Raw genomic sequence first — 24,518 nt, 5'->3', positions numbered from 1 at the left:
TGGGCCACTGGAGGGCAGGGGTAACTGAGTCCCACCTAGGTGAGTCAGTCATTCACAGACCCAATGTGGATCAGTGATAGCCAGATTCAAATCCAGATCACCGTTTCAAAAGGTTAGAAAAGTCCAGGAACATAAAACAGCTTTTCACTGAGAAATCCAGACATGATTTTGCGTGTTCAAGTCCAATTCTGTAACAGAAATGGGCTGTTTCTTCCTCTTTTTTTTTTTTCTTTTATTTTTTTACACGGGGTCTTGCTTTGTCATTCAGGCTGGAGTTCAGTGGCGCAATCTCAGTTCACTGCAACCTCCATCTCCCGGGTTCAAGCGATTCTTGTGCCCTCAGTCTGCCAAGTAGCTGGGATTAAAGGTGCATACCACCATACCCATCTAATTTTGGTATTTTCAGTAGAGACGGGGTTTCTCCATGTTGGCCAGGCTGGTCTCAAACTCCAGACCTCATGTGATCCGCCCACCTCGATCTCCCAAAGTGCTGGGATTACAGGCGTGAGCCACCGCGCCCGGCCTATTTATTTATTTTTTTGAGATGGAGTCTCACTCTGTCATCCAGGCTGGAGTGCAATGGCATGATCTTGGCTCACTGCAACTGCCGCCTCCCAGGTTCAAGCAATTCTCCTGCTTCAGCCTCTCCAGTAGCTGGGATTACAGGCATGCACCATCATACCTGTCTAATTTTTGTGTTTTCAGTAGAGACAGAGTTTCACCATGTTGGCCAGGCTGGTCTCAAATACCTGACTTCAGGTGATCCACCCACCTCGAACTCCCAAAGTGCTGGGATTACAGGCGTGAGCCACCACTCCTGACTGCTTTGACGTTTCTTCTATTGCAATTAGAAATGGAGTGTCCTTGAACAATCTGCTGCAGAGAATAACTAATGGGACAGCAAGTCCTTCTAGCTTTAAACCCTCATTCAAGGGCTTCAGTGTTATTTGTAAAATGGGGGAGGGAGTGGACTGAGAGACTTCTAAAGGGCTCTTTCCAACCTTATCCTGAGGGCAGAGAGGTTGAGGTGTGATGTAAGAGCATTTCTTCAGGATGCCACAGTCACAATAACCACTGATATCTCTCTAAATGACACCTGCCCTACCATGGGAAAGCAAAATCCCAAGGTGTGGAAGCCATCCAAAATAATTTCACACCCTTGGAGACAGGGGAAGGTTATCATTTTGACCCCTGTGGGGTAATTGCTGTCTCTAATGCTGGTAGCTAGCTATTCCCTGAGACAATATCACCATAATAAAATACTGTTGGAGCCTCACATGGGACCTTGTTTTCCCAGAACTCTAGATGATTACTGTCTTTTCCTTGAGATTTCAGACCCCAGCTCTTGTCTTCCACATTAATTCAAGTTGAATGCAGCCCCAATCATATTGGCAAACATTCCAAGTGGAAATAAATGCTAAAAATTGCAACATCCTCACCAGCCCTGTCTGGATGACATTATGTATTTCATGTAATGTCTATTCCTTAAGGAATTAAAACCCTTCTATATATAGCTCTGCCCAACAAATTTTTAATAAAGTCTGCTCGTAAATACGTCTTAGTAACAAACAGAATCTGAATCTCTAAAAACTGGTCATCCCCAAATCTTTTTTGAAATGTTTTATTTTCAAAATTATTTGAATCAGACGTTGAGAAGAGACAGTATTCATCTCTGTCACATTTTCTTTTGATAAAATATCTGATGAGAGAGAAAATTCTTGATGCCACAGCCCAATAAACTGGACTATTTGGCATCTGGAAGTCCTCCCATGCCCAGGTACCTAAGACCAAGTCACTGATAAGCCTTACCTGTGCAAGACGATTCAATGCTTATGAAGCACTTTTGCTCTCACCACCCTCCTATCTCAACAAGAGCCCATGAAATAAGCAAGGCCCAGAGTGTTATTCTCATTTGACAGGTGAAAAAACTGAGGGACAGAGTGGTCTGTGAATTTATTTAACAAACCTTAAGCATAAAGGACTTTCCCAAATTCACATGACTAGTATATGGCAGAACCAGGTGCACATCCAGCCTTCTAATTAAAATCACACTGCATTTACCTGTATTCAGGTTGCAGGACAGAATGTCCTTGCTAAAAGTTGGGACGGATGCACACCAAAGTCTTGGGAACACAGAGGGAAGAGACTCTTCTGGCTTTGGGAATTCGAGAGGTCAAGAAATGATTTCCCAGGGAGAAGCTTTTGAACTGATCCTGGAAAGATGGCTAGGATGGAGCAACATGATGTGTATTCTGCTCCACAGCAAGGTAAACTGGAGAACCTCCTAGATGCCTGCTCCTGAATGTGACCCAGAGGATGCAGGAAGCATAAAAATGTGGCAAGAAGGTTGGGCTGAGTGACCCAGGTGTTTGTCTCCATTCACCACTTTGTAACCTCAGCCACGTCTCCTGACTTCCCAACCTCTATGGCTTAAAGTGAGGGAAATGCTGTCTCTAAGGTTGATTTCATAGGCCTTGGTGAAATCAAGTAAGCCACTGGTCAGACTGACAGGGATTAGAATAATCGGAAAGGAAGGGAATGAAGAAGACAAGGGAGAGAGAAGAGAGAAAAGAGGGAGTGAGAAACAAGGGAGAGATCTATGGCAGAAGCCCCAGAAATGTACAAGCTTTTTCTTCCATAGATTGTTTTCAGGTTGTTGATCTCAGCAAGGCTACCAAGAGGTTTTTGATTATTTTTGATTTTTGCATTTTTGTTTCAACCTAACATACCTGATCCAGTGGGCCTCCTGCCAATAGAATAGGCACAGGGGCTCTAAACCACAATAATCATTTTTAAATTCAAATTTTTATTGTCCTAGTCAATGAGATTTTTTAGTTTCTAGACAGACTGATGGGTCCTCATGTCCAAATTTACCTTCTTTTGTGGATCAGCTTGAATGTCACCTTCCTAACCAGCCCTCTCTTACCCTCCAGTCCCTTTCTTGTCTTTCCTGGTCCTGATCACAGTCAAGCCAGTGTGATGGCTGTTCATATATGTATTTTTTTTTTAACCCTATCTTGACTATAGGTTTCTGGATGGCACCAGACCATAGCCACCTAGGCAGGGATATGTGGTGTTTTCTGTTGCAGACCCAGGGCCTACATAGCCCCTGGCACGTAGGAGTGCCCAGGAGGAGTGGAAAGCAGGGGCTGCATTTTATCCCACTGAAGACTCCCTCTTTGCATTAGCATGGAGCTCTAGAGAAAATAAAGCTTGATTGGTGATTGGTGGGCCATAAATGAATCAGACAAACATCATCTACATACTAAAATCTAATTTAACAGAACAAAGCCTGGAAGCTTTTGTTTGTATTCTCATGCCAGTGAAGTTTGTTTGAAAGTATAACTTAGAAGGGGATTCATCTTAGTGCCAATTAAGACTCAATAACTGCTGTTATGGAACCTAGAATGTTAGGTCCGCCAATGGTTAGAAACACTTTTAGTGACTCTTATCCTTTCTTGGGACTACAGAATCCTCAATGAATCTGATTAAAGCTACCTCAAGAGAGTTTATATACAAAATTTTACGTGCAACTTCAGTGTGGGCACAACTCCTGAAGCCTATTTAAACATACTTCCAGTTTAAGACCTAGATTAGTGTTTTTCAAAATGTCACTTATATATTTTGTCCTTTAGAACCACCTGAAAGGTCTTACTAAGAATCCAGATATTGGATCTGTAATTCCAGTGAACTAGCAACTCTGAGGAGGGGGCCTAGCAGTCTGCCAATTGAGAAGTCAACCCAAGTGATTCTGAGACGCGTTAAAGTTTGAAAGCCACCTACATAGACTGATACTTTCATTTGCACAGATGCTGAACTTAGAACCAGAAAAACAAAGGCACTTGTTCAAATCCCACTGCAAACAGTGCAGACCTTGATTATATACTTTATTTCATATTCTATAAGACAGAGGTTATGTACCTAAAATCCTATAATTATTATATGTTTGTATACAACTTTCAGGAAGAATGCCTTTTATTCCACATAGTAGTTTTTAAGCCCAAGGGCACAATTTAAAAGTAGAATTTTAAAACCATACAGAGAATTATGGAATATTTTCATAATATCTTATTAACTAGAAAAATATTTCTTATTCTATTAAAAGATTTTTACCATCAAATATTTAGGTACTAGTCCTATAATAGTATTTAGTCTTATTTTGTTGTAATACATATTCCTGGGTAGCTGTATCAACAAAATTTTGGTGAGTAAACTTGTATTTTTGATGCCTAAGGCCTGGAAAATTTCTTATTGAAGGGAATTCCACCAGTATATTTTGTTGTAAAAACATAGATGGTTTGGTGAAGTGAAAAGCATTACTCAAAAATAAGATACACCAATTCCTCCAGGCTCTCAGCTTGCTCAGAGCAATTGAGGGTAATGCCCAATAAACTGTCTGTCCCACAGAAAGCACAGAGAAAATGAGTCCCAAGTGAATGAATGAACCAATGGGCAAGCCTGCTCTTAGCTAGAAAAGCTGGAAGCGTGTTTTCTAATGACCAAATTACAGAAACTCCTCAGGAAATGACCACCTAGAGGGACAGAGAATGACTTGGTAGGAACTCTTTTGTTATATGCAAATGTATTTTATTAAAATTCAAACTGTTAAATCAGTGATGATCAAATTGGACTCTAGGGCTCTCTCACCTGTCTCAGGTGCACCTGTCAGTGGCCTAAGACTTTTCTAAGAGTTTTCAAGTTTTCTAAAACTTGCAGCAATGACACAAGCTGAGGCTCAGGAGAGGTGGGCCAGAGCCCAACAGAACAACCCTTGGGTGCTCAGTGGCCTCTGAGGACCTCTCCCCTCATCTGCAAAATAGTAAGCCATCGAATTGAGGAAGAAAGTCTCCTATCTGGAGGAGGGGCATGAGGATCAGGACACAGAGAGATTGGTAGGAAATGGGTAAAGAAGGCCTTAAATGCCATCTTCATCCTATCTGGCAGCAGGGGGCTGGGGAAGGGTTTGTGCTTAAGGGACACAGAGTTCAGTGTCTAAGAATCCCCCAAACCCACCAGAATACACGGTAGACATCACAATTTGACTACGGCACATTTTCCTATTGAAATTTCATAGAGCCTCTCACCCTCTTCCGTGCACCATTTGGTGCTGCCATCGTACGTGGCCTGTGAAATGAAACCTATTTTCATCCTGGCTCTCTAAGTGTAAATGAGAGGATCGTCAATCAGGACAGCAAACACAACTTTTGATAGGCCATAAATAGTTTTCATTTCCCTTCTTTCCTTTGGGACTCCGCTGTATGAGGTGATAAAACAGGCCTTATTATTTCCACCTTATAGACAGCGAAACAAATTCAAACCAGCAGAGATTTGGTAAATGTAACACAGCTAGGAATGACTGTCACATCTGTCAGATTCCAAATCCCATTTTTTTTAAACAACTCTGTGACTGCCTTTTCAACTGAACCTAAACCAAACCCAAATGTTTCCTGATGAAAATAATCTTGAAAGTCAAACTCCAAACATAAATTAAAATCCACTTAGGGCTCTTTGCAGGATTCCTCTAGGTTTGTTTCTTGATATCTTTAGTTTTGATGTCATAGTGGCTAAGCAAAATAGCAAAGGCACCAGTTCTCCAAGGAAGAGGACCCCGGAATGGAGACACTTCTTCCCTACACACTTGCTTACTCTTCCCCTGGGTTGATTTTCTCATTAAACTGCGGCCAATTCTGTGAAAATACAGTTAAAATTGCAAACTGCTCATCTTAATTTGTGATGGATTGACAATCAAAATGATTGTTGAAAATAGGAAATTCCCATGGGAGGTGATCAGGTACTTGGTTCTTGGTGACCAAATGCAAATGCTTTCTTCCCAACCTATCAGCAGCAGTGCTGTGGTGAGGATGATGAAACATCTGCTATAACTTCTGTGGCCAGAGACAGAGAAATCCCTATGTGTGCAGGGAGTTCCAGACATCTGGGGCAGAAGGCATCTTTCTATCAGATGTAGAGGGTGCAGAGAACGCATGTGACAACAGAGAAGGAATAAGAATTATATTCATTTGCTCAGGCTGCTATAACAAAGTACCACAGACTGGGGAGGAGCTTAAATCAAGATATTTATTCTCTCACAGTTCTGGGAACTGGAAGTCCAAGAGAATGTGTTGACAACCCAAGTGCCCATCAAAGGGAAAGTGGAAAATAAACAGTGGTATATTTGAACAATATAACATTATACAGCGGTCAAAATAGTTGAACTGTAGCAACACTAAGACATTAAAAAAGCAAGTCTCAAAAGATTCTAAAGTAAATACAAATTTTAAAAAATACACTTCATAGGATTACCAACAAATGCAGCTTCTCTCTCTGGCTGGCAGATGATGGCCATCTTCTCCCTATGTCTTCCCGTGGCCTTCCCTGTGTATGTCTCTGTGTCCAAACTTCCTCTTCTAATGACACGTCACACTGGATTAGGGCCCACTCTCATGACCTCATTTAACTTTATTATCACTGTAAAGGATCTGTCTGCAAATACAGTCCCATTCTGAGGTATTGGGGGTTAAGACTTCAACATATGAATTTGGGGGAATATAATTCAGCTGATAACAGGCAGCAAGCTTGAAAAAGGAAAGAGCTATCTGCTAGGGGACATTTTGGTTTCTAAAAGGCTAATAGAAAAGTTTTCCTCTCATCACTGCATTAATTAACTTCTTGTTTTAATATTCCATTTTGAAATCAACCTCTCTGCTTTCTACTCTTGCCCTACCACCAAACATTTCTGTCATTACAGCTTACATTGTGGTGAATCACATCTTTCCAACTTGCCTGTGAAATTCAGGAGGGCAGGGAGGACTGTCCCATAGTCACTTTTATATGCCTCCATCACCAGGCTGCCTGAGAAGGAGATGCACAGCCAGCACTTATTACATTCAGGCAAGAAATGCTTACCCATACTTGCTCTGTGGCAGGCTCTGTGCTAGCCGCTGGGTCTTACATTGATTGAAATGAGGTGACTGTGTCTGCATGACTAAAGAGTGAAGCCTGCATCTAGCTGGGAGGGACCATGTTCAGATCTGTGTTTTACAAATCTCACTCCAGCAGCTGTATGGTGGATGGGCTGGAGGGGGTTAATGAGGAGCTGCCCTGGGAGTTTGGCGGAGAGGCAGAGCTGTGTGCTGCAGTGGGAGTCAGCATTCCTGTCTTTGAAGTCTGTTCCACATTCAGTTTGTGATGTTGGGCAAATTGCCTCATTTTTCTAAACCTCAGTTTTAAATGCTTTTAAACATATATCTGCTGAAGGAGTTCCTTCACATTTGGGATGCAAGGGCTTCTAAAGTCGGGAGACTGTGGCCCCTGGCCTTGCAGCGGAGCCACTCCCGTTATCCTGCCTCTCCTTAAACACTTATCAGAACTTGTTCTTTAGCAACCGAGGTGACTTCCCCCTGGAAAGGGAAATGGGTCAAGTAGCAAGAGGGGATGTGCCACACTGACTGCACACACAGGAGGGCAGAGGCTGCAGTCAGTTTTGCTCCCTCAGTTGCATCCCAGGATGTCTCAATCTCTGCACCAAAGATAGAAGGAATCACTGAATGTGCCCATTCACCAGGATAATGACTGTGTCTTGCTGAATATTTGCATGTTTTTCCAGAAGCATTGAAATAAGCTTTTTCTCATCAGCCCATCTTCTGGGCCTATTACATAATCCACATCTTTTTCCATGCTTCTCCTTTCCAGCTTATCAGATCTGCCTTTCTTTTTTCTGTGTACGTGGCATATTTCTGCTGTGGTTTTTTCTGTCCTTGGACAACTCTAGAAGGAGAAAAAGACTGCCTGCTTTCTATTTGATATAAGCGTACAGGCTGAGCTGGAATAAGAGGTTGCCAAAAACATAGACCTAAGTTCAGAAAGTCATATATTCCCCTCCTGGAATAAAAAACCCACTCTAAGAGTGAGATGGGGAGGTGGGAGATAATTTTGGTGCATATACATCAGTTGTACCATAAAACGCTGAGGCATGCTTAATGTTTACATGACCCCTCACCTTGAGGCTGGTGCTTTTTCAGTGCTACATACTTCCAGTGTGTAAATAAAATACTTCATTTCCTGCATTTCAACTATTTCTTCAAAGGCAATACCTCTCTCATTTTAAACAAATAGTGAGGAATGTGGCACACAGAGCTCTCTTAATCGTTGGGTGACAGCTTGCATGGCTTTTAGTGATATGAAAGTGACTTTGACAAATCTTGTTTGTCTGTACTTTCCTTGGGGTTGAGAATAGAGACAGTTCCAAGGCATGGACTAGCCCCTAGGTAATAAAATAGATGATGTGACATTGAAAACTAGGGAGAGTAGTATGGCTATCTAGGAAATACATACTATCCTGCTTCTCTGCAAAAGTAATGGACATCAATTGAGTAATAGATGCACCTTCTCAGCACTTCAATAGAAAGGATCTTGGCATGCTAATAATTGATTACCCAGATCTTCTTAGAAATGTCACAGTGATCATAAAAAATGCACACTATTTATTCTGTTGATTAGTGAGCTTTTAATGATGCAATAAACAATTGCAACAGCTATGACTTTGAACACAATACATATCTAACCACATGGCCATACCCCCATCCCATCCCTTGGTTTTCCCCACTTGAAGTAACTATTCATTTCAATCTTGTGTTCATCACTTCCCTGCTTTCCTTTTTATATGATTTTATTGCATTTATTGGTAATCCTGTAAAGTGTATTTTTAAAAATTTGTATTTACTTTAGAATCTTTTGAGACTTGCTTTTTAAATGTCTTAGTGTTACTGCAGTTCAACTATTTTGACTGCTGTATAATGTTATATTGTTCAAATATACCACTGTTTATTTTCCACTTTCCCTTTGATGGGCACTTGGGTTGTTTCCCAGTTTTGCCATTGTTAATAGTGCAGCTATGAGCATTCTTACACATGCCCCTTCTTGTACAGTACAAGAATGGAATTGCTGGATCATAGGTTATGGGAAATGTTCGGTTTCAGGAGGTAACGATAATGCTTTATATTTTATATAATCATTTCACATACACATTTATACATCTGGGTGATTCAATATTGCTCAAATCAACATTTGCTAATTAAATGATATAAAGCAATATTTTTCTATTTGGTGTTTTAATCAGAAAAAGTTTTAAAAATGTATTTCTTTTACTTGTGTAACATTACATAAGTATACATGAAATGGAATGTCTTAGATCAGCCCAGTCTAGAACCAATACAACTTGTAGACTCAGACAAGCCAAAACAATACTACTGCTGTAGAAATTGTACCATTTATGGGACTGTTCTGTGTAATGTTCAGGGAAAGGTTAGTTTCTGAGCAGTGTACGGTGTTGAGTTATGAGTCCATGTTGTAGACATTGCTGCCCAGAGGTATGCTACACCCCACCTCCCCCTTTCTAAATGTGCTGTTGTGGGAATCTGGGTTCTTATCTGGATATAGGAGCATCTTTTTTGGTAAAAAAAGAGAGAAAAAAAGCCATCTTGTGTACTTTTTCTTTAACTGGGAGAAGTACACCTACCTTTAACAGGACAAACAATGTTGTAATTAGCAAACTGTCAATAATTATCAGTAAACACTCTTCTCTGAGCTTTTTATGGTTCTTTCACCAGATGCTGTCATTCCTTGAGCTCTATTCAGCGCTTTGATTTAACAATTACTCTTTTTGTTCAGAAATTGCTTATTTTGGGAACAACATATATACATTTGCATTTTTAAATGTGAATTTTTCTTTCTGAATGGAAAACAGCCAGTTGAAACAAACTGGCTACTTGGAGTTATAATTCCATGTGAGGGTACATTTCATGAAGGCCATAGTTCTGGCCTAAGGAATAAAAATAAGGTTGAAAAACAACTTACCTTCACATAGAGCTGCTGAAATTCCTCAAGATTCAGCCTCCCGCTTGGACAGTCCTTGAGAAATCCTTTGTACCACTGCTTGAGTTCATGCTCATTAAATTCTGTGCTTTTCACCAGGTCCTCCATCACTTCGGGGGCCAGTTTGCTATTCTGCTTCCCCATCCTGCCTGAAGAAAAGCAAATTAATTCAATTAGCGCTGTGGCTGTGATCATTTCAAACTTGGTTAGGAGCCAAGCTAGAGTTCTGAGCAGTCCCATGGTTAGAACTCCCTCCAGTGTGGCTGATCCATATCTCCCCAAGTCTGCCTCCTTCTACTTGGTATTCTAGAAAATATACGAGTGAAATAGACTCTTCTGACAGTTCCAAGGGCTGTAGGGTTCACTCTTCACCTCATTGTGTCATCTTTCATATGGTGTTGACTCCTAAATGGAAGGCAACCATCCCTATTTATGCTATTCATAGTAAGCATATGGAAGTTGTTTTTCTTTTCCTTCTACAAATTACACTTTATGAACCCTTGTTTTCCAGGTGTTTAACTCTACATTTAGTTTAATGGGATACTCAATGGGATTACTGACAAGAACAATGAGAAGACTTTATAACTAAATGATCAATAAGTGGCTTGGAATATCTGATCAGCAATATTAAGGAGTCTCAGTTGGTCTAGTTCAAGTTGGAGCTTTTTTCCCCCAATAAAAACAGCTCATTTCTATTAGTCACATTAATTCTCTGTTTCTCCTCTCATAATTAGATACTTCCTACAATATTGTCTTCAGAGTTGACAAAATCTTGATGATTTTCTTCTAGGGATTGGTTGGGGAGTTTTTGTTGATATTATTCCAGACTGCTATTATTTCTGATTTTGAGTTAAAGTAATAGTGCATAAGATAATGTTACCTGTATCCATTAAGCACCAGGTTGTGTGGCCAACATCACAGCAGGGAGTAGGGAGACAGAGCAGGCTTGAGATAATTCCTGATTTTTCTTCCTGATTTGGCCACTTACTATATGTGTTACTTAGGGCAACATTAATCAACTGCATTATCTTAATCTTTATAAGCAGACATAATAATAAAGCTCTTTCAGATTCATTGTGATGGCTAATTAAGAAATAAGTAGGTAAACAAAGGCCAAAAATTCCAAAATTAATATAACTGTTCAGGAAAATTAAAGATAATTTTAAAATTTTCTCTTTAATGTTGCTTTATAATAAATAATAAACAATAAAACTATTGCTAATAATAATAATAAAAGAATTAAAACATAAATTAACTCCAAGTTGATTTAAAAAGTCAAGTTAAACTTGAAAATTGGAAAATTTCCAGAAACAGGAAAGTGCCAGAAGATCTTTCAAATCCAGTTAGAAGAGACTGAGTTAGGGTTGAAGAATCACCCAAGTGAACCCAGTCCTTCACTGTGCTTGAAACAAACTCTCTTTCAGGCTGCAGGCACGTCTACACTTGCAATAGCCCGGAAGGGGTAATCTCATCGCATACTTTATTGTTATTATTTTTTACCTTCTCCTAAAACAGATTCCACACCCATTGTCAGTAACTTGCCCCAACATTGGCCAATTCTTTCACTGCAATGAAACTAAACCACCCTTGCTACTTCCAGGGAAATTTCCAGTCAGCACGATCTCAGCAGCACAAAATGCAGTCAGATGATACCATTAAGATGGCCGTTTACCCTCCAAACTCTTCAGCATGAGGAAAGGGCCCAGTATCAGCAACTCTGCCCTTTGTCACGGTGTTTCTCTAATTATTTCTCTGAATTTCAAGTCCCACGTCTCTTATTAGCAACTGTCTCTTAATTATAAGTTACTGTGGAATTCCATAGCTGGGTGTGGAAATCAAGTGGGTACTCAGGTGTCAGGTTTAATTAATGTGGGTAAGAAAACTCTAATTCATGGTTATCCTGAAAATCAAAAGATGTCTTGCGAAAACTTTCAGTACTTCACTGTGGTTTTTTTGGTAGAGAATTACAAACCTTCATTCTTAAACTAGAATCTCACCTAAGAAAAATAGCTACTTAATATTGAGTGCTGGCGAGGGAGAAGGCACTTAATGGAACACCTCACAAACTTCATCTCCTGCTCAGCAATCACTGAGTAATCAGGATTAGGGGAGCTCCCTGAGGCTCAGAACACTTATGGTAACTTGTATAAGAGCATATAATTAATGCATGGCAGAGCTAGAATTTGAACCTGGATCTATAAGACTCCAATGTCCAAACATAGACAGGCTGGTGGATGAAAGGCATTTCAGGAGAAGGAACAGGAAGAGCAAAACAGGAAGGTTTCAGATAACTGAATCAGTGCTTAGAAGGGATGAAAAACGATCATTTTGCCATCCTGGCTGCCTCGTTTGGAAAAGACTTAAATTTACCAAACCACAAGCTCAGAAGTGACTTTCGTATTAAAAACCACCTCCCCCAAGTGCCTTTATAAGTTCAACGACGTATCAGCTTCTTTGTCAGGCAAGGAGGCTTGGCTTCTCCATAGGTCACTTGTGATGTCTTACACTGTTCCAGTTGACTTGGGAGAGGGTGGTCTATTACACACACAGGAAATAATGTCAGAACCGTGAATCACAGTTTGGAGACTCAAGTGCATAACTTCATGCTTCTTGTATGGGTCTGCACCATCAGTCAGGTGTGTCTGGCAATGGTTGAATCATACAGAAAGTCAGGTTCTGGCCTGGCTCAGAATGGCATTGCCTCTGCCCTCATAGGCCTCATCAGGTCTTGCCTGGATTAAAGATTGGCCTCCCCACTGGGCTACCTGACTCCAGCCACCCTCCCTCTGCAAGCTGCCTGAGTGTATTTCCAGAATACAAACCTCATTGATCTACTCTCGAAAACCCTCTGTACTTCTCCTTAGTCTCCATGATGCAACCTCATCTCCTTAGCATGGCTCAGGTCCTGCCTACTTATATCCTCTTTTTCTGCCAATCTGTCTTTTCTCATGTGTCAGTGATTATGAACTATCATAGGTTTCAGGATTGCATGCTTCCACACTTCCATGGCTCTGCATATGCTGTTCTCTTCTCCTAGAATGACTTTCCCCTGTTTTCTGCTCAGCAGACTTCTTCACCTTCTTTAAGTAGTCTCAATTTATACACCACCTCCTCCATGAAACCTTTGTGGACTCTCCATGGCAAACTTAGGCACCCATTCTCTTAGGTATCTCCTTTTCCTTATAAAAGCTTCCATGATCATTACGTATTTCTCTACTGGATTGTTATTACAGTTTCTTGAGAGAGAGGACTATTATTTATTTATTTTTGCCTCTTGGTAACTCCTATTAGGTGCTCAAATAATATTTCTTGAGGACATGAATAAATAAAGGGTCTGAGATATTTGGTATGTTTTTTTTCCTGAGAAAATGTCTCATAATCTATATATGAAGGAGAGTCAATGCATTTACAAGTATAAATATAAAATGCAGTTGGCAGATGGGATAAATATTTCACTTAACTGCATGGAAAATATTCAGCGCCACTCCCCCCCCCCCCCACCTTGGAGTTTGTCTTCATCATTAAATTTTGAAGACCTTGCAGGTGGGACCCATGTCTTTTATCTCAGTATCTTCAGTAACTGACATAAAGGTGGTTTTTAGTAATGTGTGATAAATGAATGAAAATGCAGTTAGATTAATACTCTCCACCTATGGTCCTTCTGCTCTAGGCTGCAGTGATATGGGTCAAGCAGTATCTTTCATTATGGGACCAACATAACAGAAAGAGCACAAACAGTACATTTTATCACATTTCCAATAAAAAGATTCCCCTACACCATGTGAGGGGGAAGCAGGCTGGCTCTGTCTCTAACTTACTCTGTGATCTTGGCCAAGATCCTTTCTTTCCTAGTTACTCCATTTCCCCATTTAAAAAATGAGGAGTTGGACCAGATGATCTTTAAGGCCTTTCCAACTCTATCATTCACTGATTTGCCACATAAGTTTTGTAAATATGAAAATGAGTCAGACTTCCTATTGACTTGTCTCAACACATGCGGGCTTTGTGGATTCTTGACCTGAGAACCCATCAGCATTTAAGTGTTTGTTACCGAAGAAGGGAGGGGACAGAAACTGGAGTGTATTACTTTTAAGCTGGGGTTTCAAGCTATAATATTAAAGCCAGCCCATCCCCAAACCAAAAGAATTTCTCACTGTTTGTGTTGTCATAGAGAGAAGTTCAGTGCTAGGCACAAAACAGGACTGGTGGAAGGGCTTTGATGGACAAGAGAACTTCAAATGATAGAGCCCTTGTGGATGAAAGTGCAGCTTCACTTAATGGCAAATGATGCCCAGAGAAGATGGGCACTTTTGTACACTAATTTACGAAAGGCTTTTGTGCAACAACATTGACCCATATAAACTATTGACCCCTTTTTTTATAGCATTAAAAAAAGCATTTTTTAAAACTCTGTAAAAAAGAGATTACGATTGTTTCCTTTTCACTGATGAGAACTTTGAAGGCTAGAGAGATTAAGGGCTTAGCGAAGAATGCATGCAGTTCTCTCACACTCCGCTGCTTTCCTAATAGAGGACATCGTCTTCTCTCACTTGCGGGATCATCTCAAGGATATTGCAACTACTTCCCAACTGGGGAAGTAGTTTTCCTGTCTTGAGTTTTGCTCATCTCTCATCCATTTCCTACCCTGTCTTGATAGCAGGTTCCAGAGCAGAAGAGGCAGAGGATTTAAGAATGCTCTTAGAAGAGGATCGGAGAACTTTGTGGATGAGGAAAGGGCCTACGAGGGAGCCAAGAAGCACCCATGAGCATCTTTTTTCCATAAGCCCTATAGGTATTAAAGAAGATTTAAACAACAATGACAACAACTATATATATATATATATATATATAAAAAATATATGTGTGTGTGGGGTGTGTGTGTGTGTGTGTGTGTGTGTGTGTTGCCCTCAGCTTGTCTCTTACTCACTGTATCTAAATCCAGTCTTCCAGGACATACCAGGGCCTGTTGAATAAGAAGAGGCACACAGAACTGCATACCCACCTCCTCCCAGGTAATCTAGCAATCAGCCTGGCTGAATCTTAGCAAGATTCATTTAAATAAAGACTGAGTGGCTAAAATGGAGCGGTCCCACTACATGTGCAAATACATAGCAGGATAAACACAGGAGTGGGAAAACAACCTTGGAAATAGGGCCCAGAGCAAAGGAAGAAAGGGCTTTAGGGACCCAGGTTGGAGACCTGCATGTAATGCAAGTATGGAAAGAGGCTGCAATGAGCTGGTCAGTGACAGATTACTTGGGTCAGTCTTGAATAAATCTTTTCTTTTGGCCCTAGGCTCTTCACTCATATCCTGAAACAACAGCCTTTGTAGAGACTGGCCTTCTCATGTTCAGACTCCCACCTGGAATGCCCGTTGCGCTTTTTTTCCCCATCTATCTAAAGCTTGCTCCTGCTGCAAGGCTCCATTCCAATCCTGTTTTCTCCATGATACTTCTCTGCCAACTCTTACTACTCTTCTCTTTTCCTTGTATTTGGTATTGTGGTTTGGGGTCATTAATGACCCATGGCATAATTAACTTGATGGAATCAGGTAGAAAACTCTGCACAACTAAGTTTGGCAGATGTTTGTAAGAATCTTCTAGGAGAAAAGTTCTGTGCTAGGTAAGGTGGGATATAAACAAAAAATGTGCTACCAATCTTAAAGGGCTCAAACCTGGGTGCCGGAGACATATACAAGTCTTGGAATATGAAGCATGATGAAATGAGTACTCAAAGCAGAGAGCTACAGAGCACAGAGGACAGACAAATAGACAAATACTGACCAAATCAGGCACCTTCACCTGTCACTGGTCCCCAGGTGAAAACTCTTAAGCAGTCTTTCCTAAACTTGTCTGAATACAAGAATCACCCTTGGTTCTTCCTTAAAAATACAGCTTAGTGGGTTGATCCCTTGTAGGGAAATCTGTACATTTAACAAGCAACTCAGGGGAATATGATCATGAGTCAACTTGGGAAATGCTGCTGGAAAGCATGAATAAAAATCGAAGTACATGATCTAAGGAGTACACCCCAAACCAGCACAGACATAACCCAAGGTTTCCCTGATTCCTCACTTTCCCTGTCTGGCATTCCTGATGTGGTTTCAAGATCCTTGTACTGGGGACTAGCATTAAGAATTCCAAAATTGGCTGGGCGCAGTGGCTTATGCCTGTAATCCCAGCGCTTTGGGAGGCTGAGGTGGGAAGATCACCTGAGGTCAGGAGTTTGAGACCAGCCTGGCCAACATGGTGAAACCCTGTCTCTACTGAAAATATAAAAATTAGCCAGGTGTGGTGGTGGGCACCTGTAACCCCAGCTACTCGGGAGGCTGAGACAGGAGAATTGCCTGAACCAGGGAGGTGGAGAAGGTTGCAATGAGCCAAGATCGCACCATTGCACTCCAGCCTGAGTGACAAGAGTGAAATTCTACCTCAAAAAAAAAAAAAAAAAAAAAAAAAGATTTCCAAGATCATACAAGGGAAGACCAAAGCTTGAAAAGATTTGCCTGTGGGCTCCTCTGCTTTAAGCCCTTTGGTTTTAGGTTGGAGAGTTTGAGGCTCAGGAAGGTGATGAATTTTCCCAGATCACATGGGCAGCTGATGGCAGAGCTGGGATGAGAAGCCCATCCCCCAATATGGATGGGTGTCCCCCACTCCCCACCCCCACAGCATGCCGTCCCTGTGTCTAACACTCAAAGCCTGTAAGACACTACCCATGTTTATCTCTGTGCAAGGATGTTGAAACAACCCCCAGCACCACCCACTTGGATCCTATAAACAACTGACATCAGATTGCTAGTTTCCAGAGACTGTTAAAAACAGCCTTGGAAACCATGCTTCAAAATTGACCAGCATATTGTATGGGTTTTTTTGTTTTTTTTAAATAATAAAGCCAAATATCTGACACTATGGTTCTTTCTGTTCCCCTCTTCTTCGTCCTCCAGAGGCCAAGTACTCACAAGCCCCCAGCAGCATTTCCCAGTGGGCAGGGAGGGTGTGGACCACAAGCTGGCATTTCATGCTGTGTCTGGGGACCAAAGCAGCTTCTGGAAAGAAGATAAATCCTTTCTTACAGCATCCTCTGATGACATTACCTCAAAACCTGAATCTCATGGAATTATAGCTGAGGTTTCACCCCGTAAGCATGAAACAGGTGGGGGCCACAGACTGCATCCCTGGGGACTCAAGATAAGGCAAAAGTATTTTTTTGATATGTAATAAGTGAGGTAAAATATTTTGACAGCAGTGGCAGTAGCAATGTTAGGGCGAGTAACAAGAGTTCTCTTTGCCAAAGTATAATAAACACCTGAAGGTGAAAGCAGAAGTGGGCCCCAGGGATCAATCATCTGATCCAACCTCTTTGTTTTCCAGATGAGGCCCAAGGAGGCTAGGGGACTTATGCCAGAATTAGCGAGTTAGTAACAGAGCCTAGCCCTACCCTGGCTACCAAGTCTCAACAATAATACTCATGCCTGCTGCAGTGCCCAGGCCTCTGATCCTTGGGTATGGAGACAGGCTGAAGGTCCTAAGCCCTAGAGAATCATGTCTTCTCATTTGAGTAGGGTATGAGGAATGGACTTCCTCCGTAGGTCTGCCCCAGCTGCTCCCAGTGAAGTTCCCACCTGAGCTGTCTTTCTACAGGGCAGGGGCTGAGAGCCTGAAGTGGCTCTGGAGTCTTGGCCAAATGGTATATCCCTGACTCTAGGCTAGGTGCTGCCAGCGGACATTGGTCTTGGCTCTCACTAGGTGGTCTCAAGCTAAAACCCACCTGGAAACTTGGGGGCCAGATGCCCAGGGGCTCCAATCTGCAAAGGGTCAAAATGGCATAATCAGCCCTTGGGCATCAGATGCAACTGCCATCTTCTTCCTCCTTTCCAAGGCACAAAGAACATTTCCTGAGGGCCGGGGAAGTATGACTTAGACCCAAGCCATACTTGATACCCAGATGCTAGTCTATGACTTTGGAAAAGTTTCTACTCAGACTCAGTTTCCCTTGTATCCCATTTTGTGAGTTTCCTTCTTTTTGTCAGGTTCTGATGTCTCTTTTATTTTCAACTGGACTTAGCATAGTAGGGAAAAAAAACTGTGTGCTGGAGTCAGACCTGGGGTCAAATGATGCTCCTGCTTAATACAAGGTGCATGAATTTTGATAAGTTAATTAGCCCACTGGAACCTCAATCTCCCCATTTTTCAAGTGAAAATAATGTTATTTGCTCAAAGTGTTGTTGTGAGGATAAATGAGATAATGCTGATTTTTTTCCAACAGTGCCTTCTATGAGGCAGGTGTCAAAAAACAGTAACTATTATTATCCTCATCACAGGACCCAGCCAACTGGGCTGCTCCAGAAGATGGAGAAGGGGACAGTTCAAGACTCAGGCCTAGACAGCAGGAGTCATCCTAACCTCAATACATGACACCAAACCTGGCACATGTAAACAGAAGTACACAAATTGTGAAACACAGGGAATTTTACTGTGGCCTTTTTGATTCTCCTTCCTTTACATAAAAGTGCATCATATCTGACTTGATTGAGGAAAGTCATCTGATGACCTCACAGCCCCAACTAAGCATCGACCATTGAGAGAAGTTTCCATCCAATTTCTTGCTCACCCACCGAACAGAAGTGTGAGCTGATTAATAGCTGGTAACCTTTCATCTGGGAGTGTTTCAAGCAGTCACCACTTTTCTGCATCTTATTTTTACTTCCCTATGTGTCCTGTCTCTGACCATTCTATGTATTTCTGAGAATTGGTTTCTATGAAAGGAAATGGGCCATCTTTGGCAGTGTTAGAACCTCACTTAGTTCTGTGAGGTAACAGGGGAAATGCTTTCATTAATAATCACAGCCTTCTGTCCAACAGATTGTGTTCTAGGTTGTGCTGCCAAGTCCCAGTGGGGAGGCACTGTGACCCTTATCTGAGAACAGCAGGGAGCTGCCGAGAGAGAAGAGCAGACCTGGAGTGTCCCGCTTCACCTGCACATTCCCTGTCACAGGGTTAGGCCTTCATCATCAGGAATGCAACCCCTGTCTTTGCATTCAGAGAACTTGAATATTTGGGGGAGAGGGTGAGTGGCATGCACCAGTGTCCACCAATAGTAGTCAACTCCCAACTCACTCATCTTCTGACTATCAGGTTGGTGCTCTTTCCTCTCTGAGATCCATTTGCACTCACCATGTTCCTAAGTTGTTATCTCTACAGTAATTCTAAAAAGATACTTTAATTCATGTTATTTAGTCTTAAAAACAACTTTGAAATTCTCGTATGAAGGTGACTTTATAGAAGTAAAATGTTCTAGTTGAAGGAAACATGAGCTGAAAATGAGTCAAATCATTCGTTTATTCAGCAAACTTTTACTCAGTATCATCATATGATTCCCAAATTTTTCTTTAGGACAGGTCTTTCCAGGTCTTTAGGGGAGATCCTAAAAAAAAAATTGGGAATACTAGATAATGTATTTATCTGCCTGCTAGACACTTCCACCATTGTATTCTACAACCACATCAAACTCCACATACTATGCAAACAGGAATTGGTCCTCCTTTTTCTCCTAAAACATCCTTTTATTCTTTGTTCCTCTCTGAGTAAGTGGCCCTGCCATCTTCCCAAGGTTCCATGCAGAGTCTGGGCATCATTCTGAACTTCTCTATTTCATGTTTCTATATGTAACCTATCAACAAGTTAAGAAGTTGGTAGATTCTACTTTTTAACTCTTGATTCCATTTACTTTTCTCTGTTGCCAATACTTTGGTTCAGGCCATTATCCTATTACTTTGAGTAGTAGAATAACTTTCTAACTTGCTTCCCTATCTACAGTCTTGCCCTCCTGAATTATATCTTCCATACTATCACAGCTGGAATAACCTTTCTAAAACACAAAACCCAATCATGTCACTGCCCTGCTTAAACCCTTCAGTGGTCTCTCATTATCCTCACTCTGAATTCTAACTGTCAGCATGGCTTCCCAGACCTGTGCACTTGGGCCTATCTTTCCTTCCAGCCTCCCACCTTCCTCCCTCCCTTCGCCCCTCCTGGTACCTCTTCAGTTTCCTCTCTCCTCATGTTCTCACCTATGCTCCAACTTCCTAATATCATGCCAAACTTCTCTGTGTTTCCTTTTGCTGTTCCTTTTGCTCTGAGGGCAGTTCTCATTAGCTACACGTTGGTTCTCTAGTGAACTCCCCCTGATATTTCAAGATATAGAGGAGGCACCTCATTTTCAGTGACTTCACTGTCTGGCTACTTCTTCTTTTGCACATTGCACAACTGCTGTTACTGCATCACCTGCCACAGTAGTATCTGTATTCCGTGTCTCCCATCTCACAGATGGGGGTTCCTCAAGGGTGGGTGATTGTCCGGTTCACCTCAGCACTAGTTCAGAGCCCACTGCTGAACAGATACCCAGGAAATGTTGTTGAATTAATTAATTAGTATGTAATCCCTCCCATTAACAGCTAGAGCTTATCAGTTGAGTGATAAGAGATAACCTATGCAATGAAGCTTAAAGATGACTGCACTAAGTGCCATTAGGGAGAGAAAAGCAGTGTCATGAGGGAGAGAGAGAGAACATGCTTCTTTCTAGGAAATCAATAACAAAGTTTCTTTGAGAGATTGGATAAAGAATATTTTAAAAAGTGGTCCCTCGAAATTATCTCAAGGAAATAATGACACAAGCCTGCTGAGACATACATACAAAGGGTGTTTACCCCAGCATTGTTTAAAACCATTTTTAAAAACCACTTTTAACAACTACCTAAAGGTCCATCACAGGAAACTGGCTAAATAAATTTTTTTAGAGCAACGAATGGAAATTATGAAGCCATTAAAAGTGATAATGTATACCTGCATTGATTGATATGGGAGGATATTGACTCAATGTCATTTATTTAAGTGAAAACACATAAATATACAAATAAACTGTATATTTTCAAGAATAAACCGTTACCTGAGGACATACATTAAATACAATATAATGGAGGAAGGGAATGGAAGTGAGTATAGCAAACAAAGGGTAAATTAAACTATATGAGAAAACACAAGGAGGACTTTATATAAACAATGTTGATATTGAGCCATGATCTGAGGAATACGATTAACATAAGCAGCACTTTAGGAATAAAAATGAAAGAAAAAAGGGGAGATAATATTGTAATAAATTGTTAAGTGAAAAATGCAGGTCACAAAACAGTAAGTGTAGCACCACTTGCTTTTGCTTTATACACACACTTGCTTAAGCTTGTGTGCACAGGAAGTTTGATCAGTTCATAATTTATATCAAAATCTTAACAGTGGTTATAACTGCTGGTGGTATAATGGTGGCATTTCACTCTCTCATTAATATCTTTCTGAACTCTTTATAATGAGCATATAACATTTATAAGCAGAAATATGTGCAAATGTTTTTATTTCAGCAAACAAATAAATGCACAAAGTGTCTTTCATTCACCAAACTAATACAATTCTAACAAAGCCCACTTCTTTCTATAGCTTCTGTGTTTCATTTTCTTTCCTGATGCAGCTTGTAAAATGCACTAGATTAAGAGTGAGAAGCACTTTTACAATTTGCAAACTGCCTCCAGGGTTTGTTCTTACAAATGACCTGGTGAATTAGGTGAGGCAGAAACCTTCATAGAACTTGTATAGATGAGAAAACTGAAGTTCAAAGAGGACACAGAGTTTTGCAAAAGTCACACGGGAAAACACTGGCAGAATTTGGACTGAAACTTAGCTCTGGTGCTTGAGGGAAAGGTGTGGTCCCAGGAACCAATCAAAGCACAGAAAACTCACACAGGCCTTTGGGAGGCCTGGAAAACTTTCTGAGGATATTAGCTGGTTTTGTGGTCAACAGTTTCAGGTTGAGGTCCCAGAATGGTGGGTTTTACCTTCAGGGAAATCATTTCCTTATTTCCTGGAAAGGCAGCAGATAAGGTTGACTAGAGATGTTAATGTTCCCAAAGGCTTCTTGGATCTTTACTTTGTCCTTTGGGTAGATTCCTTTCTGGACTTCATTGGACAATTCTAGATCCAATCATAGGTACCCAGAAGTGGTGATCTATGGAATTTCTGAATTTTCTATTTTTTGAATTTGAATATAAGTCATTGTAACGGATAGTGCTTTAGCATTTACAAAGCTCTCTCCTATCTCACATCTTACGTAAACCTTGGCATTGTTAGCCTCAATCTTACAGAAGACAAAACTGAGCCTCAGAGAGGTCTGGTGACAGTAGATTCTGATGGTCAGGGACTCTGACTCTCAGCGCTGTGTCTCCCAATCACAACTTCTCCAAGGTGCTGAGATGTCAGCTCAGGGTTCCCCTGAGATTCTCCTCCATATTCATCACTTCACCCAGAGCTAAACGGAATGAGCCTCAGATCTAAAGGTCTTTGACCTACCTGTGAATCCTAAAATACTGCTGTTAATTCATTGTTTGTAAAGGGAGTGGCTCTAACCGAAAGCACCACAAGAGTTCCCTTTCCAGGATTCTTTCATCCCAGGCCCCTCCCAAAGGCCTGTGTGGGTTTTCTGTGCTTTGATTAAGTTCATTGGACCACACCTTTCCTAAAGCACCAGAGCTAGGTTTCAGTCTCAGCTTTGCCAGTGTTTTCCTGTGTGACCTTTGCAAAAAGTCTGTGTCCTCTTTGAACTTCAGTTTTCTCATCTATACAAGTTCTGTGAAAGTTTCTGCCTCAACGAATTTGCCAGGTCATTGTAAGAACAAACCCTGGAGGCAGTTTGCAAATTGTAAAATTGTTTCTCGCTCTTAATCTAGTGCACTTTCCAGGCAATGTCAGAAAAGAAAACAAGACCCAGACTATATAGAAATAAATGGACTTTGTGGCTGGGAGCGGTGGCTCACGCCTGTAATCCCAGCACTTTGGGAGGCCAAGGCGGGCGGATCACGAGGTCAAGAGATCGAGACCATCCTGGCTAACACAGTGAAACCCCGTCGCCACTAAAAATACAAAAAATTAGCCGGGCGTGGTGGCGGGCATCTGTAGTCCCAGTTACTTGGGAGGCTGAGGCAGGAGAATGGCGTGAACGCGGGAGGCGGAGCTTGCAGTGAGCCGAGATTGCACCACTGCACTCCAGCCTGGGCGACAGAGCGAGACTCCATCTCAAAAAACAAAATAAAAAAAGAAAGAAAGAAGGGGGCTTTGTTAGGCAGGGACAAAAAGAGGGAGTAGGTTTTCAAATCCCTGGCACGAAGGAGAAAACACACTTGTTGATGAGGAGCCAACAGAAGATTCATAAAAGAGAAGCTGGAGGAAGAGGAGTTGCGTAGAAGGAGAAGCACAACCAAGTGTCCCTTTTTAGGGTTTTGGGAGCTGGATGGAAAGAACATGTTTACCAAAGGTTGCGAGAGGAATGCTGACCCTCTCCTGTGAGGTCCCTGTCTTTGATGTGTTTCCAGCTCTGATTTAGGCTTACCCTGTCCTTGCTGGGTCTTTGTGAAGTATCCAGCAAGGCTGGAACAAAGCACTTTATTGTGGTGCATGAAAAATATCTTTGCTGAGAGGGACAATGCCAAGGCTAGGGAGACTAAAATTAGACCTTCCGGTGTGTTTGACTTGGCAGTTGTATGGCCTCCTCCACCTGCCTCCCTCCCAACCGTGGGCCTTCTGAGAGCATAGGTAGCCTGTGCTGAAGGAGAGGAAGTGCTGCTTCCTCTGGCACCCTGTGGAGATAACAAATGCCTCTGGGCCTGTGTTCCCGTCACTTGGAGTAGTTATGTGAAGTGATACTTAGTTTGAAGGGATATGTTTCTACATCAGCTAATTTGCAAATAAGGATGAAACCATATTGTGTCTCCCCATTAACTTAATGCCCCTGCATGTTGAAACCAAAAGAAAACCTAAAAACAATCCTACGTTTGAACCTCACATTTGCCTTTGTCTAAGAATTTACAGCTTCACCTAGTAACCATGGCAGAATCCAAAGAGCCAGTTATCAGTGCCTTCCAACATACAGTGGAGTTGTGTTGTCTGCAGCAAAGACCCGGGCCTTCTCATTAGACAAACAAGGTGAGATACTTGCTAGAGCATGTCTACTAGCTAGGGAGGGAAAGTTACTGAGTTTTTCTTTTTTTTTTTTTTTTTTGAGGCCGAGTCTCGCTCTGTCACCCAGGCTGGAGTGCAGTGGCCGGATCTCAGCTCACTGCAAGCTCCGCCTCCCGGGTTCCCGCCATTCTCCTGCCTCAGCCTCCCGAGTAGCTGGGACTACAGGCGCCCGCCACCTCGCCCGGCTAGTTTTTTGTATTTTTTTAGTAGAGACGGGGTTTCATTTTGTTAGCCAGGATGGTCTCGATCTCCTGACCTCGTGATCCGCCCGTCTCGGCCTCCCAAAGTGCTGGGATTACAGGCTTGAGCCACCGCGCCCGGCCTGAAGCAATCTTTTGTGAGAAAGGACTTGGATGCTAAATACAAGAGTAGCCATTGAAAGAACAGGGAATGTTTAGCTTGGAGAAACAAAGACTCAAAAGAGGACATTTAAGGTCCTCCTCAAATACATGCAGAATTTTCAGGCACAAAAATAGACATATAGATCAGCATAACAGAATGGAGAGTCTAGAAATAGATCCAGCTATACAGACTCACTTAATATATGATCAAGAAAGCTTTTCAGAACAAGGGGGAAATAGAGGAAAT

General features: G+C 41.7%; 1 protein-coding gene across 4 annotated transcripts in view; it reads right to left on the bottom strand.

Annotated features, from left to right (window-relative positions):
- Window positions 1-24,518, bottom strand: part of VSNL1 (visinin like 1) — a 114,945-nt gene that overhangs the window by 50,379 nt on the left and 40,048 nt on the right. For all 4 annotated transcript variants that reach the window (XM_009183724.3, XM_009183725.2, XM_003908302.3 and 1 more), the window contains one exon: window positions 9,856-10,022. In XM_009183724.3, coding sequence (XP_009181988.2) covers window positions 9,856-10,022 — 167 coding nt within the window. The remainder of the gene's footprint in view (window positions 1-9,855; window positions 10,023-24,518) is intronic.

The sequence above is a fragment of the Papio anubis genome, chromosome 14 (assembly GCF_008728515.1).
Source record: "Papio anubis isolate 15944 chromosome 14, Panubis1.0, whole genome shotgun sequence".
NCBI classification, from domain to species: Eukaryota; Metazoa; Chordata; class Mammalia; order Primates; family Cercopithecidae; genus Papio; species Papio anubis.
Note: the sequence above shows the minus strand (reverse complement) of the source record. Positions and strands in the feature narration are given on the sequence as shown.